General features: G+C 41.9%; 8 protein-coding genes across 10 annotated transcripts; 6 read left to right on the forward strand and 2 right to left on the reverse strand.

Annotated features, from left to right (window-relative positions):
- Positions 1–1,509: 1,509 nt before the first annotated feature.
- LOC126325819 (uncharacterized) lies at positions 1,510–3,627 on the reverse strand. The gene is made up of 2 exons (XM_049995300.1): positions 3,361–3,627; positions 1,510–3,151 (listed from the first exon to the last, which is right to left on the reverse strand). Exon 2 carries the CDS (start codon positions 3,149–3,151, stop codon positions 2,024–2,026), a length of 1,128 nt encoding a protein of 375 aa, XP_049851257.1. The 5' UTR covers positions 3,361–3,627; the 3' UTR covers positions 1,510–2,023.
- Positions 3,157–5,150, forward strand: LOC126325877 (xaa-Pro aminopeptidase 3-like). Its single transcript, XM_049995384.1, has 2 exons — positions 3,157–3,193; positions 3,453–5,150. Exons 1-2 carry the CDS (start codon positions 3,157–3,159, stop codon positions 5,087–5,089), a joined length of 1,674 nt encoding a protein of 557 aa, XP_049851341.1. The 3' UTR covers positions 5,090–5,150.
- A 163-nt stretch (positions 5,151–5,313) lies between these two features.
- On the forward strand, positions 5,314–7,143 carry LOC126325833 (cyclin-dependent kinase 11-like). The gene has a single exon (XM_049995322.1). It carries the CDS (start codon positions 5,413–5,415, stop codon positions 6,775–6,777), a length of 1,365 nt encoding a protein of 454 aa, XP_049851279.1. The 5' UTR covers positions 5,314–5,412; the 3' UTR covers positions 6,778–7,143.
- A 1,515-nt stretch (positions 7,144–8,658) lies between these two features.
- LOC126325835 (quinone oxidoreductase PIG3-like) lies at positions 8,659–10,514 on the forward strand. Its single transcript, XM_049995326.1, has 3 exons — positions 8,659–8,819; positions 8,966–9,115; positions 9,189–10,514. The coding sequence occupies exons 1-3, from the start codon at positions 8,683–8,685 to the stop codon at positions 9,976–9,978; spliced, it is 1,077 nt and encodes a 358-aa protein (XP_049851283.1). The 5' UTR covers positions 8,659–8,682; the 3' UTR covers positions 9,979–10,514.
- LOC126325834 (ruvB-like 2) lies at positions 10,044–13,883 on the forward strand. Of its 3 annotated transcripts, XR_007560397.1 has the most exons (5): positions 10,044–10,190; positions 10,271–10,393; positions 10,597–11,106; positions 11,167–12,161; positions 12,478–12,521. XR_007560397.1 is itself a non-coding variant. In XM_049995324.1 (4 exons), the coding sequence occupies exons 1-4, from the start codon at positions 10,082–10,084 to the stop codon at positions 11,784–11,786; spliced, it is 1,362 nt and encodes a 453-aa protein (XP_049851281.1). In that variant the 5' UTR covers positions 10,044–10,081; the 3' UTR covers positions 11,787–13,883. The 3 variants fall into 3 exon arrangements, 2 of the variants coding, with proteins under 2 accessions (XP_049851281.1, XP_049851280.1); XM_049995324.1 differs by having other exon boundaries at positions 11,167–13,883; XM_049995323.1 differs by lacking the exons at positions 10,044–10,190; positions 10,271–10,393; positions 10,597–11,106 and having other exon boundaries at positions 11,826–12,039; positions 12,110–12,161; positions 12,478–13,883.
- Positions 13,884–14,410: 527 nt separating this feature from the next.
- On the forward strand, positions 14,411–14,925 carry LOC126325878 (uncharacterized). The gene is made up of 3 exons (XM_049995385.1): positions 14,411–14,608; positions 14,681–14,768; positions 14,819–14,925. The coding sequence occupies exons 1-3, from the start codon at positions 14,411–14,413 to the stop codon at positions 14,923–14,925; spliced, it is 393 nt and encodes a 130-aa protein (XP_049851342.1).
- LOC126325854 (uncharacterized) lies at positions 14,430–16,337 on the forward strand. Its single transcript, XM_049995349.1, has 5 exons — positions 14,430–14,608; positions 14,681–14,768; positions 14,855–15,030; positions 15,124–15,338; positions 15,409–16,337. Exons 4-5 carry the CDS (start codon positions 15,201–15,203, stop codon positions 16,267–16,269), a joined length of 999 nt encoding a protein of 332 aa, XP_049851306.1. The 5' UTR covers positions 14,430–14,608; positions 14,681–14,768; positions 14,855–15,030; positions 15,124–15,200; the 3' UTR covers positions 16,270–16,337.
- Positions 16,338–16,718: 381 nt separating this feature from the next.
- Positions 16,719–17,549, reverse strand: LOC126325879 (uncharacterized). Its single transcript, XM_049995386.1, has 4 exons — positions 17,351–17,549; positions 17,128–17,169; positions 16,965–17,049; positions 16,719–16,878 (listed from the first exon to the last, which is right to left on the reverse strand). Exons 1-4 carry the CDS (start codon positions 17,547–17,549, stop codon positions 16,827–16,829), a joined length of 378 nt encoding a protein of 125 aa, XP_049851343.1. The 3' UTR covers positions 16,719–16,826.
- Positions 17,550–17,551: the final 2 nt, after the last annotated feature.

Consider the following 17,551-nt stretch of genomic DNA (forward strand, 5'->3'; position numbering starts at 1 on the left):
GGTTTTGAATTTTTGGGACTTGAAGACATTCTGCGAAGTCACAGGTAGAGAGAAGTTATTTCAAGAGTCTTGAGATCGAAATTTTGGTATTTTATTAACAGAACGTTATTTGCAGAGAAAAAAGGCCGCATCAAGCAAGATAGGAGAAGACGACTATAGAAAAGGAAGGAAGATAATACAGGTTAGACGATAGAAACAATTCAATGAAGCAGATACATATAAGCACATATATCAAGGGCCGCATAGGGTGATTCAAAAAATTACGAACTTACCTAAAACATTAGAGAGAACTTAGAGATGCGCAGAGCTACATATGAAAAGCAGTGGTCTCAAGGTTCACTGTCCGACAGAATAAATGGTGAAGATATTCAAGCTGGTCCTGTAATAGGAAGAGCTGGTTTAGATGCAGAAGAATAGGCATCATTCTTCACGTCTAAAGTTGGCAACAGGATAAAACGTAGAAATGGAGTAAAATGGGTTTTCGTAGACAACAAATCAATTGTGATAGTCTGTAATATGCATTTTATGCAGTATCCAAAAAATCCGTTCCAAAAACTTAAAACACCCTTTTTTCGGGCAATGGAGAGAACGCATTGAACAGCGTCTTGAGCGACTATGTCGGGCTTAAAATGGCTTGACGCGCAAGGTATCTGTCCTTCGAGTTTTGTGACGATAGTTGTCAATGGATATATGAAAATTCCGTGTAACAAAATAGCAGGGACATGAGAAAAATTTCGTGCACGGGCAGGCAGATATTTCATGCTATACGGGGCGGCATAACGCTGAATTAGGACAAGGAGTACTATAGATAATATGGTTCGAAGCATATCTATCCATACACCTCTCCATATTGCTAGAGATCCTTCTTCTTGTTGCATTTGGACAAAGCAGTCGAATATGCCTGCATAGCGTACATGGCCGACTTGTTGTATAAGTCGCGTACGAATATGTCTGAGTGGATAAGAAAGAAATTGGCCAATCAAAAAGCCAAATTTTTGCAATAAGAAAAAATCTATTCGTCGATTTTGGAAGTAAGTGACCACCAATTTTTGAATGTTAACTACAAGACAGTTACCCAGATATTGAGAAAGGGCACCCTTTAAAAAAACGCTAAAACCCTCGCATTTTTGTAGCTTTACCAAAGTAGAAAGAAGATTACTGCCTGCTCGAGAGGTTCCAAGTTGTTGGGTAATTATAGAAACATCTAAACGACAATATTTTGGATGACAAAGTGAGATGTTGTACCGGAGAAAACGTGAATAGATGAAAATTTTTGAATAAGCTAGCATACTGAGGGGGTTCAAAATAAGCATATGATCTAGGACCAGAGCTTCGACCATTGGCCATTGAACATCATTCATGACTTATAAATGAAAATAGAGGGGTTGTGGGGCAGAAACTAGTACAGTGGATTGATAAATTCTTCAACAAAAAAATAGCACGTAAAATATACAAAAAATTTTTAAAAGGTAGCTGGAACATATTATGGAAAAAAAGAGTGTAGAAAATATAAAAACTAGGTGATAGATGAACATAGATTGTATTTGAATTGATCAAGGAGAGGAGAGCTGTTTTGAATTTTAGCCGTATACCAGTCTGTAGGTACTTCAATTTCAGGTAAAATCGTTTGTCTTTGAAGAAGGCTTAAGCATTTTTCTTGAAGCCAGATGACGACACAAGAGCATAGAACATTTATTTTTTTCTCTAATTCAATCGACTATTTTACAATTAAGACCAAAGGAGACAGGTATCCTAATGCTCCAAGTCATCGAGATTCTTCTTACAGACGTTTCTTTTGGTGATATCAGTTTGTAGAAATGTACAGATAGTGCGGTTGTTGGAGCGAGGACACAGTTCAATCTATTTTGAGCTCTGCAAAAAAAGTAGGAATACATGAGGATACACATACAAGGCCTGACATGTCTAGGACTTAGAACAGGAAAGGTATGAGTTTAAAAATTGAAGAAGATAGGAATAAAGTAAAGAATGCAAGAGTATTGAAACGAAAAAGCCAGAGAGAGTATTAATCGATAATTATGATGTCTTCATCCTCGGAAGAAGAACTCGAAGTAGATGGTGAGTGCAATTTAGGAGAAGCAGAAGTGTCTTGTTTTGGAAAAATTAACAAATCAGAACGGATTACATCTTTGAGCCGCTTCTGGTAGTAAGTGTAAAGCCATTTATCAACCCCATTGTGTTTAATATAGGCCTCTAATCTATCCATATTCATGGTTTTGCATTTCCAGGGTAAGTGGCCAGTGCCACTACAGTTACAGCAAGCAATTTCGCCTGCTTTGTTCTTAGTCGTGTCGGATAGAGTAGGACAATCAGCGGAGAGGTGTCCGTAACTCTCACATCTCCAGCACTGATGCTTGGCAATGCCGCGCGGTTGACTGCAATTTTGACAGTGATGTCCGGGAATATAGCAATTATAACATAGGCGACTAGGACACTTGGAAGATACATGAAGGTCTCCGCAAACGTGGCATCGAACGGTTTGGCGATTGAAAAATTTAGAAGTAAATAATTTAGTAGGTGTATTGAATTGGTTCCAATAACGTCCTTTAGAATAAGAAGTTACCAAGCCATTGGCTTGCAAGCAATCGAGCGGCGGTTTATGACCATTCTCTGTTGTAATACCGCGATGAGAGGCTACATTATGGAAATTTTCAAGTGGGCTTTCACCGTTATCGGAAAAATCGTTTGGTTCAAATACAAATGGCTTCGAAGGTCCAATAATTTTTTTTTTTTTAACAGCGCTCAATTGGTTATCAAAAGTTTCAAGCGCCACCGTGCCTCCCAAAGGAGCAATCTCCGAAGATTGAGTGCCATCAGTAGACGTAGGCCATCTAGGGCGTCGCTTTCCCATTTGGGAAGACACCAATTTTACCTCTGCACTGGAGGAATCGCTATTGTGCGAAAGTGGGCTCGTTTCAGATGAAAGTGCTTGGTTCTTGATGTAGTCGAAAGGGTCGAAAAGCTCTAGTGTTGAAGCGCTGATGAGAGGGGCCAGTTCGTATTCGACAGATTCAGGCCAAACTTCAATGCCTCCAGAATGGATTTTGAACAACAAAATGTCTTCCTCTATTTCAGTGAGTATGTTCAGATAATCGACGCTTTTGTCGCAGGATAAAACGGATGTTGGATGCATCTGTCATGTTAAAATTTTTTAAGAAGCGAAATGATAAAATAGGCAAACAACAATCGTTAGCTAATTTTAATTAGGCAAATGCTATCCTCCTACGCCTTAAACTCCTCCAGTTTCGTTGGCAGACTGAAAAATGTATGAAAAAATTGTGACACATTGATCTGAAGTGCACATTGTATGAGATCTAAATTCTTGTGCGTCATATTTCGTACGAATTAACCCGTATTTGAAGTTTAAGTCGTCAGTAAGACTTCTTCAAAGTTGAGTAGCCCCCTTTTTCTCCTTCACAATCGTTGATTCTTAGAATATGTCTGCTTGCTGTTGCCTCTTCAAAACTCACAAAAAGCAACTTGTATTGGTCATCCCGTTAAATTTACACCCGTGAAAAAAAATGCGACTAGATTTGGCCACCCGCATCAAAGTACGTCGAATTTCGGAGAGCTTGGTTGTTCTGGACTCGGGTGGGAAGTGGCTGACTTGTTCTTTTCCACGCCCGAAAAAAGGTCGCCATGGATTGTGAGAAAAAAAAACGTACCATCCTCTTTGATTCGAATTGGTAATCCACAAAAATTCTGTACTCGGCGCAGTTCGCTCTCGATAAACTACGGACAGCCGCACCCTGCGACGCACCCGCACCTACTGAAGAGTGATGAGGTTATACCCTTTACCAGCAAAAATGAATACGTCGAAAGAAGGCACACGTTTTTGAAGCAGATGCCGTTAGGCAGCGTCGCTATTTTCCCATCGGCGCTCCATTGTATCATGTCCTCCGACATCCACTACGCCTATCGGCAAAACAGTGATTTCGCCTATTTGTGTGGATTTGCAGAACCAGAAAGCGTGATGGTTCTGGAAAAAAAATGGTCTGGAGAAAAAATTTCCGCATTGTTTGTGAAGCCGCGAATACCTGAACTGGAGCTTTGGGAGGGTGCTTGCACAGGCGTGGAAAGGGTTTGCTCGAATTTCGGATTCGACGCCGCCTATTCAAAAAGCCAGTTGGCGGACATTCTGCCTTCAATTCTGTCTGCGGCTGACTTCATCGCGTACAACAACATTCCAAACGCCTTCCAAAAAGTTTTCCAATCTATGCTAGAGCCTCTGCGTGATCGGGTCATCAATCCACAATCGATTGTTCAGCGAATGCGCCTCATTAAATCACCAAGCGAACTGCGGCTCATCGAACGCTCTTGCGAAAACAGTGCTCGAGCGTTCGTCCAAGTTATGAGGACGAGCAAGCCTCTAATAAGCGAACAAGAGTTAGATGCGTTGATCGAATTCGAATGCAGAAGGCGTGGCTGCCAAAGGCTGGCTTATTGTCCAGTTGTCGCCAGTGGCCTCTCGTGCAATACGCTGCATTACATTGACAACAACAGAATCGTACAAGATGGGGACCTGATTCTCATGGACGCCGGAGGCGAATATTTCAATTATGCCTCCGACATCACTCGCACGTGGCCAGCGAACGGCAGGTTCTCTCCCGCGCAACGCCAAGTCTACGCCGCAGTGTTAAACGTGTACAAGAAGTGCCTCGAAGTGGCCAAGCCCACTGCCGTCTTAAACGGGCGAAGTACCACCATGTCACTTTTCGAGCTGCAGAAATACGCCATAGAATGCACGAAACACGAGCTGAATGCCCTCGGCATACCACAGAACGGTGACCTCGCCGTGGAGAGGTTCTACCCTCACATGATCGGTCACTACTTAGGCATGGACATTCACGACGTTTCGCTGATTGGGTACAATGAACCCTTCGCGCCTGGAATGGTCATTACCATAGAACCTGGGCTCTACATACCGGACGATCCCGACGTTCCAGATCGATACAGAGGCATTGGGGTGAGAATCGAAGACGACATCCTAATCACAGACAACCAGCCAAAGGTTTTGACCGACCTGGCGCCGAAGGAAACAGATCAAATCGAGAACTTGCTAAGGCGGTAAAGGGGTCGCGCAATCTACGGCACAATGTTACAATGGGCGCCGTTTGAAAATAAAAACTCGGGCTACGGCATGCTGCTCCGATGGGTCCTCAAAATTCGCGGGTCGCGCGTGCAAACAGCTCGAGCCCTCTCTCTCCTTTTCTCGGCTTTTCGTTTACCGAAAAAAATATGTCTGCTGAGAAATATTCTATTAGAAGAAATTAATTGAAAAAAAAAATTATTTTTGTCAAGGCTGTCAAGGCCAGCATTTCGCTCTCGTGATTAGGTGCTTGATCGGGCCGGCCTTGACTACTCAACGCCAAGTCAAATAGGCGGTACTCTTCAATGAGTTACAGGAAAAGGAATTACGACCACACATCAGACAACCATTCTAGGCACTCTCACAGTACCAGCGAACATTCACGTCCCCTTCGTTCTCCCTCTTCTTCACATTCCTACAGAAACATAAAAAACATTAAGACAAAGGAGTATGAGCAGTACAGACCCGCCAGAACCGTTATGCCCCTGGACACTTCAGAGTGCGCAGGTGAGAAAGCGACGTCTGAAACTGAGTCAAGAGACCAAGCGAACACGGAGGCGCCGCAGACGTCTCTTTCCGTGCCAAAGTTCCAGTCCATAGTTTCGTGCCGCACGATAGACAACTTCGAATTCGTTGTCAAAGTGGGCAACGGGACGTACGGCATCGTTTCCAAAGTAAAGGACAAGACCACCGGAGACTTCTATGCAATGAAGCTTATAAAACAAGACAATGAGAAAGACGGATTTCCCCTGTCGGCGTTGCGCGAGATCAAAACGCTGATGCTATGCAGGCACCAGAACATAGTCAGACTCGAGGAAATAGTCGTGAATAGAGATAATACGAGCGTCTACCTCATCATGGAGTACTTAGAACATGACCTGCAGACTCTCATGGAATCACGGGACCACCTATGGACGATTGCGGAGACAAAGTGCCTGATCGTGCAGCTGCTCCGAGGAGTCGCATATCTACACAAGCATTGGATACTTCACCGGGACATCAAGCCAGCGAATTTGCTCATGAACAACATGGGCATTCTAAAACTAGGAGATTTTGGTCTGGCACGCGAGTACGGATCTCCACCTCGTGCCATGACTCCCGGGGTGGTGACACTATGGTACAGAGCACCGGAGGTCATTCTAGCCGGTCAGTATACTCAGGCCGTCGACATATGGTCTTGCGGGTGCATCTTAGCGGAGTTATTGTCAAACAAGGTATTGTTCCAAGGAGTCAACGACTTAGATCAAATCAATAAAATTTATCAACTCTTGGGGACTCCAAACGATCAAACATGGCCCGGATACACAAATCTCAAACGTGTCAAAGAGTACAGATTCCTGTCAAATCCATATTCAAAACTCAGAAGCATCTTTCCCCAACTTACCGAGTGTGGATACGATTTGCTGAAGCGGATGCTCCTTTTCGATCCAAAAAAAAGGATCACTGCGAGCGAGGCGCTGCAACACGCATACTTTAAGGAGGTACCAGCACCAACGGACCCGTCATTTATGCCGACGCACAAATCAAGGGTCGACGGCAAGGTCACAAAACTCGGCCAGTACAACTATCCGAACTATCAAGAAGCGGGCGCATTGAACGGGTTGGACCCTCCTCTGGATGAACACGGATCGTTTGTCTTCAATGTGAAGGACAACACAAAGGAGCTGTAGCCAGAAAGAAAATACCGAGAAACACATCGAAGTGATAAGCCTAGCAAGCGTTTGCCCAAAGCAGCCGTACGAGAAGTGACACGACGCTCTCAGAAGGAACGATCAAAAACGGCTAACCAAGATTTTCATGTCAACTTTTATCATAACAACAAGCATTACGCCATCGAATTTGCGTGTCAAAACAGTATGCATCTCCGCTAGTGGTAAAATCGCGGGCAACGACAAAACGGCCCGGCCTTCTCTACGACCCCCCGAAGAAGACAACGAAAAGGGCCCTAAAAGAGCATGAGATGAGAATATCTAGCAGGAGTAATCCAAATGTCACGAAGATAAATAAAAATGTCTTTGTATACTTCTCTCAGTCAAGTGCAATGTACCGTCTCTATCCCTGGCCGTACGTACACGGAATGCCAGGTCAAAAAAAAGCCTGCCATCTTTTTGGTGCAGTGTCGGGGAAAATGCACAACCTAGGAAGTCAGAAAACGTTTTTTGCGGCGACATGACAACTAAACTAGGTAAAATCGTTTTTTGTTGCCGTGACACTTTTGGTACAAGAAAAATCGGTGATGCAATAATTCGCTCTGGAGTTGCAGAGGAGCCTATAGCCGACGGTTACAGGTGATGGCGAACAGAGTCTATGCATATCTCTAGGCTGGGATGGAACTTGCATTTTAAAACCGGGAGCGAATACCCGATATGTGTTTTGACAGAAAGACAGCACGCGCACGCAAGGACTTGGACGAAAGAAACGATTGCACTACTAAATTGCGTTTCGCAATGGAAAGAAAACACAGACACTATTTTTTTCGCGGACATCATTATCAAATACTGAAAAGAAAAATAAATACATCAGGTGGTCTACATCAAAACGTCTGGGTGACTACACGCGAAAATGGCGTTGAAAGCAGAGACTCTCTTTACCAGAATTGTGAAATATGTCTCCTATCTAGAGAACGGAAGAATGAAAAAACCGTGTAACAAATTTTGCAATTTGCCCTCTTGAAGGTGATTTTGAGATTGACGGTTTGCTATAAAAATTGCACAAATGGATCTTCACAGAGTAGCGCGTAAAGGACATGTATGCTTTGTCGTATACCAAAAGGTGATGTGAATTCGAATCAAGAAAACAATAATTTATGAATCACGAGTATAGGAAAATAGCGACCAACGTGCCTAAAAATAATGCACGTTGAGCGAATACCATATCTCTATCAAATGCAAAGTTATTGCCTTTGCAATCCTAGATAACGTGAACTCGTTCAAACTACACGATCCCAGTAGGAACATTTACCCGTTTGAAAGCGTATTCGGAACTGAAGCTATCAAGTGTGCCCAATAATTTTTGCAGAAGAGCGTTTCACAAACAATGTACAGATAAACAAACAAAAAAAATGCACGTAAGGCGAATGATGAATTGAGTGCACTTCTAGGTAAACGTGATATCCCAAAAACCATGCATGCTACTTGAGAAATGGGTAAACATTTTTGCAGCTAGTATTGCAAATATAGAATATCTATTTTCTGTAATACAGTCCCTCAAGACAAAAAAATGTCGCCTGTAAATCGTGGTCAAAGCTATCTTTTCTAGATATGGCTTTGCTTTAACCAAGAAGCAAGGTTTTTCCAGATAGACCACATTTTGTCATGCGGTTAGAGGCAACTTTGGCACTATATTTGTTCAATGCGCAAAGAAAAGCCAATCATTGGTCGAAGAATTTGTGTTTTACCATTAATTCATGAGAAAATGGATCTGCTTCATACAGCAGTCAATTAGGCCGTTTTAAAACCACTGGCCAAAGCGAAAATCTTCTGTCCACGAAAAAAAGATCAGGTAAAATGCATATAAAATAGGCGCGAGTCAATGCTTTTTTTTTTAGTGATATTTCTATTTTGTGCAAGAGAATCATGTCAGCCTTATCGTGTCACATCCTTTTCAAACCATCTACCTTTCGAATTCCCTCCGTATCACCACGCCGTAGATTTAGAAATATGACTACCATGTCAGCAGTCCTATACAAAAAGCCAGGTCCACCTGAAGAGCTGTACGACGGGGTCCACTTTCTTAGTACAAACTTCTGAATGGTTGCAAGGCACACAAACGCTTACGCTTGCAGCAAACAGACGATCAGGGTTGAATTTTTGCATTATTTCGCACAAAACAGATAACTAACTCTTTAAAAAAAAAAAGATATGTTGGCCATACTGAGAAACCCAAGGTGCCAAAAAATAATATTTTGATCAGAGTTTGTGCCGCTGGTATTAATCGAGCTGATATCTTACAACGAAAAGGGAGGTATCCACCTCCACCTGGAGAATCGGAAATTCTGGGACTGGAATGGTACGGACACATGCAAAAAAAAAGAGGCCAAAATCCTATAAATAAATTCTTTCCTAACTCCTCACCATCTAAGCTCTGGAATCATAGAAAGCGTCGGAGAAGAGGTAACTCAATGGAAACCTGGAGATCGCGTAATGGCATTGCTATCGGGTGGTGGATATGCAGAATACGTGTCAGTTCCCTCTTGCCTTGCCCTACCAATTCCAAACAATATGACCATGACAGAAGCAGCAGCCATTCCCGAAACATTTTTAACCGTCTTCCAATCTCTGTTTTGGCTTGGACAAGTTTGTGAAAATCAGAAAATTCTTGTGCACGGTGGCGCCTCCGGAATTGGCACGTCTGCCATCCAACTTGCCAAGACAGTGCCAGGTGTCCATGTTACCGTAACAGCTGGAACCGACGAAAAGTGTCAGGCGTGTGTCAATCTTGGCGCAGACATGGCTATCAACTACAAAAACTCACAGTTCGAAGAAAAAGTTAAAGAAAATGGTGGCGTAGATTTTGTACTAGACATTGTCGGAAAAGCTTATATACAGCAAAATTTAAATGTTCTCAACACGAACGGTCGATTGGTTTTCCTGTCTATGCTTTCAGGACCCATTGCAGAAAATTTAAACTTGGCGCCAATCTTACAAAAGCGCCTAACCATCATGGGATCCACTTTGAGATCGCAAACCTTACTGTATAGAGCCAAATTAGTCCAAGAATTCCGCGACTATGCTATGGAAAGCTTAGAAAAAGGACGGATCAAACCGGTTATCGATAGGGTTTTTCCAGTAGACGAAGTCAAGGAAGCGCATCAATACATCGAAGGCAACAAAAACACAGGAAAACTGGTTTTAGCCCTATCCTCAGAATAAATAGCATTGTACACACTCGAAAAAGAAAAAAATACTAACTAAAGAACTAAATTCTGCAAAAAAAAATCATCTTTTCATCGTCGTGTGCTAGCAGCAGCACACCATGGAAGTCAAAGCACAGTCAATTGAACAAACCAATTTTTGGAGGAGTTTGCTCGAAGGGAGTTGTCTAAAGAATCGAATTGTCCCAGATAAGCACATTCTGATACTGGGTATGACTTTTTTAGCATAACTTTTCTTCCCTCAGATGGGAGCAGTTATTCGAGGAAAGCCCGGCTAACTCTCTCCGCAGGAGAAGCTAATAGCGGGAAATCATCCATGTTGGCACGCCTACAAAAACAGATCGATTCTGAAAATTCAAGTACACTTCCACTTGAATACGCCTATTTTGAACTTAGTTCAAGCAGCGTAGGAGGTATGCTATTTCGCAAATGCATGGATGGGACGATGGGGTTATCAACAAAATTTATAAACAAATTTGAGCGTGTTTGTATCAAAGGCCAGATTGACGCATTTGTTTTCTTTGCTGAAATCAACACATGAACTTTTGTGTGTGTAGTAGGGAAGGGTTTATCGATCGGCCAATTCTAGTGTTGGTTATAACCAGAGTTTTGAAAGATGACAAAGTTGTTTCTAGAATACATGTTTGGCAATTAGAAACTGAAACTCTGCAGGAGCAGAAGGATCTCTTAGAACTTGTCCTCCATCGTGAAAACTTCAAAGATACAATGGTGCTTGCTGTCTTGAACTTCTCTCATCCGTGGACATTGGCATGTCAGGCAAAACTGATTCTAGATACGTTAGAGAACCACATACACAATCTAGAGTTAGACTCTCAAGAGTGGGAAAGATGCAAAAAGCGTCAATTAAACCATTGGAATAGCTATATAAATTTTATTGGTAAGGAAATGGATTCGAAAGCTGATACCCTGGGTTGTAGTTATTTAAGGGAGAAAAGCGAGCTCCACGCTCATCAGGCGGCAGTAGAACTAGAAAATAATTTGGGAATTCCTATCATCATAGCCGTTTGCAAGGCTGACTATATCGAAAAATTGGAAACTAATTTTGGACTGACCGAGGCACATTTCGAGTTCATTCGATGGTACTTGGGAAGGTTCAGTTCATTATGTACGAGACAAACCTTTAGCTTTTGTGTTAACACAATTTAAGTAACCGTTTCTTTTTTAGATGGTGCGACATTGATTTATGTATCAAAGTTCGAAACGGACTACGACCAGCTGCTGGAATACATGCAACATGTGCTTTATGGCTCGGAGTTTAAGCCCAAGTTGAACGTATCACCGGAAAAGACTGGCTTGTTTGTGCATCTCACAGACTGTGGTTCATTTTCCAAAATTCAAGCCGAGTTTGCTCGCCAGGGGTTGAATGTGGACGTGTTTACGCCATACGAAGACATCATACAAAACCCCATAAGAAAGTCATCTGTGGATCGGGATCCACATAAGGACGTCGAGTCAAAGCTCGAGGCAGAAGAAGACCAAGCTTTTTTGGCGAAAATAGCTCGATACAACGACGAACAGACCGAGTCATCGTCGAAAACTGTTACACAAGGACGGATTGCAGAGTTCAAAAAGATGATCGAAAGTATGGCCAGGTCGCCAAAGGTGCAGGAGGGCGTGGCTGTGCACAAACAAGGTGCCGCGAAAAATAGACTGAGCAGCCCGGGCCTTGAAAAAATGCCAGCTGAGAAGGTGGCAAGTCCCGACAAGCAGTTGTCGATGCTTTTTCAAACATTGCTTACTTCTAAACGTGACACACAAATAGAGAAAGAAAATGCTATTGAATAGAGAGTGGGCTGCTTGATCGTAGGAGGAAAATATAAACGTATAATTCTTCCGAATCCGGATGCACAACGATGTGCATGGCGGAGGCAGAGGAGGAAAGCCCATGAAGTTTGTGGATGTGCCTGAAATCGATTTTTTTTTAATTTTTGGGTCAGACGGCAGAACGAAGTGGAACAAAACAGCTCTGATTAAATATGCCAGTTTTTTTTTGCCGGCATTTTAGACTGATAGCATACAGGGAACAGTGATTAAAATGGTATGGTGATAGGGGGTAGAGTACGGCGTCATAGGGGCGCAAGAGATGCTAACATAGGAAAGTGGTTAAGGCTGGTTTGAAAACACACAAGGAACATGACGTTACGAAGGTGGAGCGAATAGGTACGTGTGCATGCATAAGAAAAAAAGGGAGGAGATGACTTTTGAGAGAGTGAAAACACGTATGGCGAATGAAATGTTGAGGAAAGGATGCAAGAAGGGAGAACTGTGGGCACATGCAGACATGCGCGTGGTGGTATAAAAGGGGTCTATCAAGTGGTCGGAGAGAGTCTACTGATGGAATGCGGTTCGATCTAGACATTTTGGTCAAGTGAGACAAACGTTTTAGACTCAAGATATTAGCGTGACGCTTCATATGAAAAGGCGCCTTCTGAAAAATGACTAATACGGTTTTTGTGATGAACGACGAAATTTGTAGGTGCTCAGTCGCATATTTGCGGTTTAGGCTTGAACGCGGATTTATCGGCCAAGCTTATTTCCGAAGGGATGGTTGGTCAGCAACGAGCCAGGACAGCATTGGGCATCATTCGCGAAATGGTTCATCAGGGGCGGATTGCGGGGAGAGCGATTTTGTTGGCTGGCCATCCAGGAACTGGAAAGACAGCGATCGCGATGGGATTGGCTCAGTCTTTGGGAGAGGACGTACCATTTACATTCATTGCGTCGACTGAGATTTTTTCTTTAGAGATGAGCAAGACCGAGGCGCTGACACAGGCACTCCGTCGTTCTATTGGAGTGAGGATCAAAGAGGAGACAGAAATAATTGAAGGAGAGGTAGTTGAGCTTCAAATAGACCGTCCCGCTTCTGGTTTTGGACAGCGCGTGGGGAAGATGATCATCAAGACCACAGACATGGAGACGAGCTATGATCTTGGACAGAAGATGATCGATGCACTTGTGAAAGACAAAATTCAAAGTGGAGATGTGATAAGTCTAGATAAGGCAACTGGGAAAATTACTCGGTTGGGACGATCCTACAGTCGTATCAACGACTTTGAGGTGATGCCGCCGAATATCAAGTTTGTTTCTTGTCCACAAGGCGAAGTTCAACGTCGAAAGGAAGTCGTTCATACCGTGAACTTACATGAAATAGACGTGATCAACTCGCGTGCGCAAGGATTCTTAGCACTGTTCACCGGAGACGTCGGAGAAATCAAACCCGAAATTCGCGAGCAAATCAACACTAAAATTTCAGAATGGAGAGAAGAAGAGAAAGCACAAATTATTCCAGGTGTCCTGTTCATAGAAGAAGTCCATATGTTAGATATAGAGTGCTTCAGCTTCTTGAATCGGGCTCTAGAACACGATTTAGCGCCTATCGTCATCATGGCGTCTAACTGCAGTATGTCTACTGTACGCGGGACCGACTATCTCAGTCCACATGGCATTCCCGTCGACTTACTCGACCGATTGCTGATCGTCCATACATTACCGTACACGAGCACCGAAATCAAACACATTTTAGAAATTCGCTGCTCTGAAGAAGATGTTATGCTTGAAGAACCTGCACTCGACTTGCTCACTAAAATAGGCGTCGAAACCTCTCTGCGATACGCCATCCATTTGATCACCACCTCTTCTCTGATCGCTGCCAAAAAGAAATCCACCAAGGTGTCTATGCTAGATGTCAAGAGAGCATATGAGCTCTTCCTAGATGTAGAGCGTTCATCTGTACTGGTGAAGGATTCCCAACAGCAATTGTTCATCCAAGGGGGCATAGAATCTTCTCCCAATATGCAGTCTCAGACAGATGTCCAAATGAAAGAGTAATGTACATCTGTCATAATGTGATTATATAAATAGGCCAATAATTTATTTATGCAATGTTTGCTTTCCCTTTTCTGTGCTCCCACACCTCCTACACGTCTTCGGTGACTACAATCTCAGTCAGAGGCCATCGATGTGGACGCTGTCCTGGGTTTACAGCAGTCAGAGGGACACATGCCAGCAATTAGCTGTGCCAAACTGCTCTAGCCGCCTCGTAATTCCTGAGAGGAATTCCAATCCGGTTTTGGCGCCAGTTAGAGCAGTGCGTAATGTTCGGTGCTCAACCCGGATGAACTTTTTTGTACTACATCCAATGCGAAATTCGTGTTGAAACTCAATAGCCGAAAATAGCCGTTGTGTTTTTTGTATTCTCTCTCTCTATATGTAAAGTCCTCATAGATCCCATTATTTCCGAACCTAGAGAGCCGGCTTTGCTAGCACCTATTGTTCCTTTCTGAGAGACAAACCGAAGCCTTTACAGGGCAAATAGAGGCAGCAACGAATGAGAACCAACGCACAAAAATAAAAGTGTGCAAACCCCTGGGTCGTTACTTTGTTTTGTTTTCTCATTTTTGTTTTCTCTGATGATCAACTGCCCTGAAAACGAAGACGTTCAAAAATCTTGTGAGAAGGATTCAGATAAGGGCAGCCAGGAAAGAAATGATTTCACGGAGTCCACCACGTGCCTAATTCCCCTAGCTAGAGTCCGCCGAATCGTCAAGAAAGACCCGGAAATCAAGTCAATTGCAAGTGATGCATGCTTTTTAATCGCTAAAGCGACTGTATGCACGTACTTTTGAATATCACAAACACCTAATTTTATGCGCGCTAATTGAATATCACCAACTCGATAGGAAATATTCATAGAACACTTGGCTGTGCTCTCCTATGCAGAAATGAAAAAAGCTGGCCGAAAAAATAACATCCAATACAAGGATTTATGTACGTGTGTATGTAGAGGTATATTTAAAGATATAATTCACACTCACCAGCATTATCTGTTCTCTGCGACACAATGAAACCAACAGCAAAAGTAGTCAAAGAAGTGGAGGAAATGGAATTTTTGAATGATATTATTCCGGAGCAGTCAGATATATGATGTGGTCCACAATTAGGGAGCCATATAAATTCCATCAAAGATGATACTATCTGAATGTTGGAGACTTTTTTGCAGATCACCAAGCAGTTTTTTTAGGTAAACATAGTACGCACGTACAAACCTGCTCGCTTTTGAAAAAATAAACCATAAAATTTTTTTTCAGATTTATTTAATTGTTGATGCCTTTTTTGACTCTAGATTACATCAGGAAGCTAGATGTCCTCCGAACTGGGAAGGGATAGCTTGTCATAGAATAAAAAAACTTATAAAAAAATATGAATGACTATCAGAGTCATCCCAATCGCTTATATAAGACAACTCAGCAAAACTTTGCGCCCCCCCATGCACAGCAGTATCAGGCACAACAGCAATGGTGGCAAACATCACAGCAGCCCGGATTCACTCCTTCTCAAGTACGCTGTCTTTCTAAGCATTAAACTTTTCACACATACGTATTTATTTTACTGATATACAAAAAAACAGGTTGACAACACTCAAGGTTGGGGCAAATCATATGAGCAGGTACCTAGCACTTCTAACGTACCTCATTCCACGCCAGGCGGAGGGTATGGTCAAGAAAGTCATCACGCATCCAATTCCTATCATATGGAATACGATGCGCTCAAAGGCGGAGTGCCCTTCATCAATAGCCCAATTGCCCAAATAGGATTTCAGCAGGCGTCAAACTTTGTTCATTCTGTCAACCATAGCTATGTATCAAGGTGGCTTGGCTCTCTGAGATATTATTTCTCTGTCAACAACAGCTTTGTGTTGAAAAAATTATGTTTGCTTTTGTTTCCTTTCTTACACAAAAACTGGTCGAGAACTATAGTACAACCTGTTGACCGAGACATATATCTGCCACCTAGTTTAGATATCAATGCACCAGACTTGTATATCCCTAGCATGGCTTTCATCACATACGTCCTACTAGTGACATTATTCATGGGACTGTCCGAGTCTGGATTGAAACCAGATGTTCTCGGTGTTACTGCCACATCTGGACTCTTCATGCTTATGATCGAAGTTTTACTCGTTAAAACTACATTTTACCTTATCTCGTGTCCAATTGTTCCTATTCTGGATATTTTATCTTACTGTGGATACAAATTTGTCAACATCTGTATAATGTTGATAACTCGAAGAATACATCCTGCTGTATTCTATGTATTATTCTTCTATCTTTCTGCATGCAATGCAATCATCATGATGAAGACACTAAGACTAGCCTTGCCACATAGCATCGATGAACGGCACAGTACAATGCGTAATTACTTGATATTCATCACAGCTGTTCTGCAAATTGTTCTATCATTTATTCTGTGCTACATGCATAAAATATAGTTATATTATTTCAATGAAAAATCCAACTATCATATGGGGAACATAAATTAAAAAAACGGTTTGATGTGCACACTGAAACTTTTTTTTCAAACGCTCAAAGGTAACAATCCAAAATGATAATATTTTCAGAGCCTCGCAGAGAGGTAAAAGTAGGTTTTCAGGATAACAGCGCATTTCAAACATTTTTGACTGCTTTGAAAAAATCATCTGCGTTAAAACCATTTTTTTGAGGACTGATGATGATAAATTCTAGTGCATGAGTTTTGTTTAACATTCTGAAAAACTAAATTAGCATGAGAATCGATAAAATATTGCGTTTTCAATAACGGTTTGACTATTGGAAACTACAAAATACTTCGATTTAGAATATAGTGATGATAAGCTTTTTAGTTTTGAAATATTAATCTCAATTATTGAAAATAAACAGTCAGAAATGGGAAGACTTAATAGAATTGCGAATGTGCAACAATATTTATTAATCCAAAGGCTCAAAAAAATCAAAAAAACAGCTTTATCAGAGAATACCACCCAGTTTTCGAAACAGATGAATGGCAAGGTCATTTGTTGTCTTTTGCTTTATCTCTCGAAAATGAAAATAGCTGCGCAGACCTAATTTGTCCGAGGAGTTTATGATGATGAGTTAAAACTATTGACCGATAATCCTAACGATATTGTTCGATTTATAAAAACCATACCTCTCGACTGCTCTTCTTTCGTCTTCAGTGCACATAATTGCTGGCGTTATAACTATACTAAAAAAGGGGCCACCAATGAGACCAGCTAAAACGTATATATGATATCAATGTATTCACAGTAAATTTTTTGTTACATCTATTAAAAAAAAAAACAAAAGCCTACCAATCGTCCACATGAGCCGGCCAGCTAATAGATAACCTCTGGCTATACATATTTGTATTTTTCGATTGAGATTGACCGGTTAGCATAAAACTGAAATTTTAACATTTATTGCTTCATTCCTTCCACCAAAAAAGTATCCGTGATCAATTCTCGGTAGAGAGTAGCCTATAAATTCAAATGTTTACTTTTGATATCAACTTTCAAATTTAGTATCCATATGTACATTTTGAATAATAATATGCGCCAATTCCAAATATAGAACCGCCGAGTATAACAGACCAAGAAACTCGATTCAAGCAGCTCATAATTTTAGGATCTGACATCAGAACATTTCTTTGGTATTCCTCCAATGGCGAGCGACTTTTAGCATTATGCTGGGGTTCAAATCGCGAGGAACCATCAGACTTGTATACGTCCTGCATCG

The sequence above is a fragment of the Schistocerca gregaria genome, unplaced genomic scaffold (genome assembly GCF_023897955.1).
Source record: "Schistocerca gregaria isolate iqSchGreg1 unplaced genomic scaffold, iqSchGreg1.2 ptg000946l, whole genome shotgun sequence".
Taxonomy (NCBI): Eukaryota; Metazoa; Arthropoda; class Insecta; order Orthoptera; family Acrididae; genus Schistocerca; species Schistocerca gregaria.